Source organism: Penaeus monodon, chromosome 32, assembly GCF_015228065.2.
Source record: "Penaeus monodon isolate SGIC_2016 chromosome 32, NSTDA_Pmon_1, whole genome shotgun sequence".
Taxonomy (NCBI): Eukaryota; Metazoa; Arthropoda; class Malacostraca; order Decapoda; family Penaeidae; genus Penaeus; species Penaeus monodon.
In genome coordinates this window covers 20,862,930-20,865,242 of record NC_051417.1, presented here as the reverse complement: position 1 = coordinate 20,865,242, position 2,313 = coordinate 20,862,930, and the positions used below count along the sequence as shown (strand labels likewise).

Genomic DNA, 2,313 nt, shown 5'->3' with positions numbered 1-2,313 from the left:
TAAAAGCTATTGCTTCTTATTTACATACTATATTTAATATTTTGACAATTTTTGACATTAGCTAACAACGTCCATATAGCATATGTTCTAATAAAATTTATGCGAGCTACAGCCTTCATAGAAACTTCTGCACTAAATCTGCATACAATCTTATTAACTTTGAGCTAAAATACAAAGACAATTGGATTTCTATCCTAATCAAAAGAGAAATATTTACAAAAAAGTGCACATGACACTAGTTATGAACCCTAAACTATATCAAATATAAATGAAGATAAACATTTGGCAAAAAACATATAATACAGACTATTTAATGACACACTGATAAACAATGTTAAATTTATCTAGCTTTTTTTGGTACAAAAGGAAGATATTTCACTCCCTAAATTCATAATACAACAGAATTGATTAGAACATTTACTTTACAATCTGTCATAGACATTAAAAAAAATATTTCAAATCAAAATCAAGTAACAACTCTAATCATCAAATTAAGCCTAATACACGAGACCCTTTTCTTTAGTTCCTTGGATAATATACAAAAGTGACTGTTTGTAGTGCAGACATAGTCCACAGTATAATGCATTCGTAAATCACATGATAAAGTCCTTACAGCACACAATGTTCATTCCAATTCAGTAAAATCAAAAAATTACATCAGTCCAATAGGTATGTTATATATTGCCAAAGGGATTTTGCTTATCAATTCTGGTTATTCCTTTACATAGTTCAGCTTATTTTCCATACTGTACCTAATACTATGCTGTTCTGTGTCTAAGAAAACTTTTTCCAAATAACCATAATATATAATTTCCCAAATAGGGCGATTACTTTGACATTTTTCCATACCAAGTATTTGCTTTAGTCGTTGAATTTTTCCAGCTCCTGAAGCAAGGTATTGATTGACTAAAAATTATGAGACCTCCTATCGCGAGTCACGGCTAATTTGAAGTGGGTTTAGAGAATACAAAGCCAATGTCTCCCTTCTAAATGCCACTACTGGTCTCTTTTAAACATTTACCAATCACATAAATGAACAGGACAGAGATACTAGGTACCAAGACTGAGATAGACCATTAATCATCTAACGAGAGTGAAAAACTAAAAAAAATTACCAAAAATCAACAGAAAAACAAAATAAGTCAAAAAATAAAAATAAAAAAATTAAAAGCATGAACCAAGACCTGAAAGGCCCCTGAACCTCGACCCCCTCCTCACCATATGCACCGGCTTCCCCTGCCGCTGCCGGATGGCCTCGTCGAGCAAGGCCTTCAGCTGGTCCACGGAATCCCTGCTCCGGGAGTGCAGCAGCCGCAGGCCCCTCCGGAACATGGGGTCCAGCTCCAGGTTCGCCATCGGTCCAACTTACATTAGAGGCATCTGGGGGGAGAGAGGGCGGAGTCTGGCATCGTACTGCGTTTGGGTCAAGTGTGTTATTGGGTAAGACGTGGGATAAGCTGAGGTCAGTGGGACACTAGGATTTATTTGGCCAATTTTGCTTTGCTTTTCTTTTTTGAGATATGAGGTTCGAATCGGGTAACAGGGTCATTGAAGAAGGTTGCTATTTTAAAGCCTGAGCTTGGAGCATTGCAAAGTATTGAGTAAATGTTGCAAATTACAAACTTTCGCAACATGCCAGAGTTTGCAGCTGTTGAATAAATAACCTTCTTTTAAATTTTTCGGCCCAAAGGCCGCACTTACTGAAAAAATCTCACTTATTAATCTTCCTCCCTTCCACATAACACGTTTGTTTCGTCGAGAGAAGAAGCAGCAAAGAGAATATTACAAAGTTGTGTTTTTGACATTTGAAGGCCAAGCTCCTTCCGATTTATTTTGGGCTCGTAATCGTAACATGATGTAAAAGTACGCTTATCCTACCTGAGAATAACATCTTACTAATACTGTAATTTGTAAGACTTATGAATTATATCAAATCCGTACGAATTTCTTGATAGTATAAATCCACCACAACATAAACATCTAAAAAAACACATACACCTGTAACCCCCAGCACAATATTCAGGCCACCCTCCTTCGCAAAACAACCCCGATTTATCCCGCAGTTCACCTAAACCAGCCTAAATAAAAGCCACAATAATATGAAAACACCCTTATCCGACCCGACCGACCACCCAAACGCACTATCTACAGTGAAATATAATTACAAAAGGCAAAAGTTGGTCGCAGCGCTCTCACTCCTCGCCTCGCCTCTGCCTGTGACGTTTCGTGGCCTCTGTGCGCATGCGCGAGAGGCACGCACGGCGAGGCTTTCGAAGGGAGGATCCGCGCCTCGCCCTCTCTCGCTCGCTCGCG

General features: G+C 38.5%; 1 protein-coding gene across 3 annotated transcripts in view; it reads right to left on the bottom strand.

Annotated features, from left to right (window-relative positions):
* LOC119593720 (integrator complex subunit 12-like) overlaps positions 1-2,301 on the bottom strand; it is an 11,731-nt gene extending 9,430 nt beyond the window's left edge. For 2 of the 3 annotated variants that reach the window (XM_037942692.1, XM_037942693.1), the window contains exons 1-2: positions 2,166-2,301; positions 1,219-1,380 (exon numbers count right to left, since the gene is read on the bottom strand). In XM_037942692.1, the coding sequence (XP_037798620.1) occupies positions 1,219-1,356 (138 nt within the window). In that variant the 5' untranslated portion in view covers positions 1,357-1,380; positions 2,166-2,301. Of the gene's footprint in view, positions 1-1,218; positions 1,381-1,701; positions 1,888-2,165 lie in introns of those variants that run through there. The other variant, XM_037942691.1, reaches the window with a different exon arrangement.
* Positions 2,302-2,313: the final 12 nt, after the last annotated feature.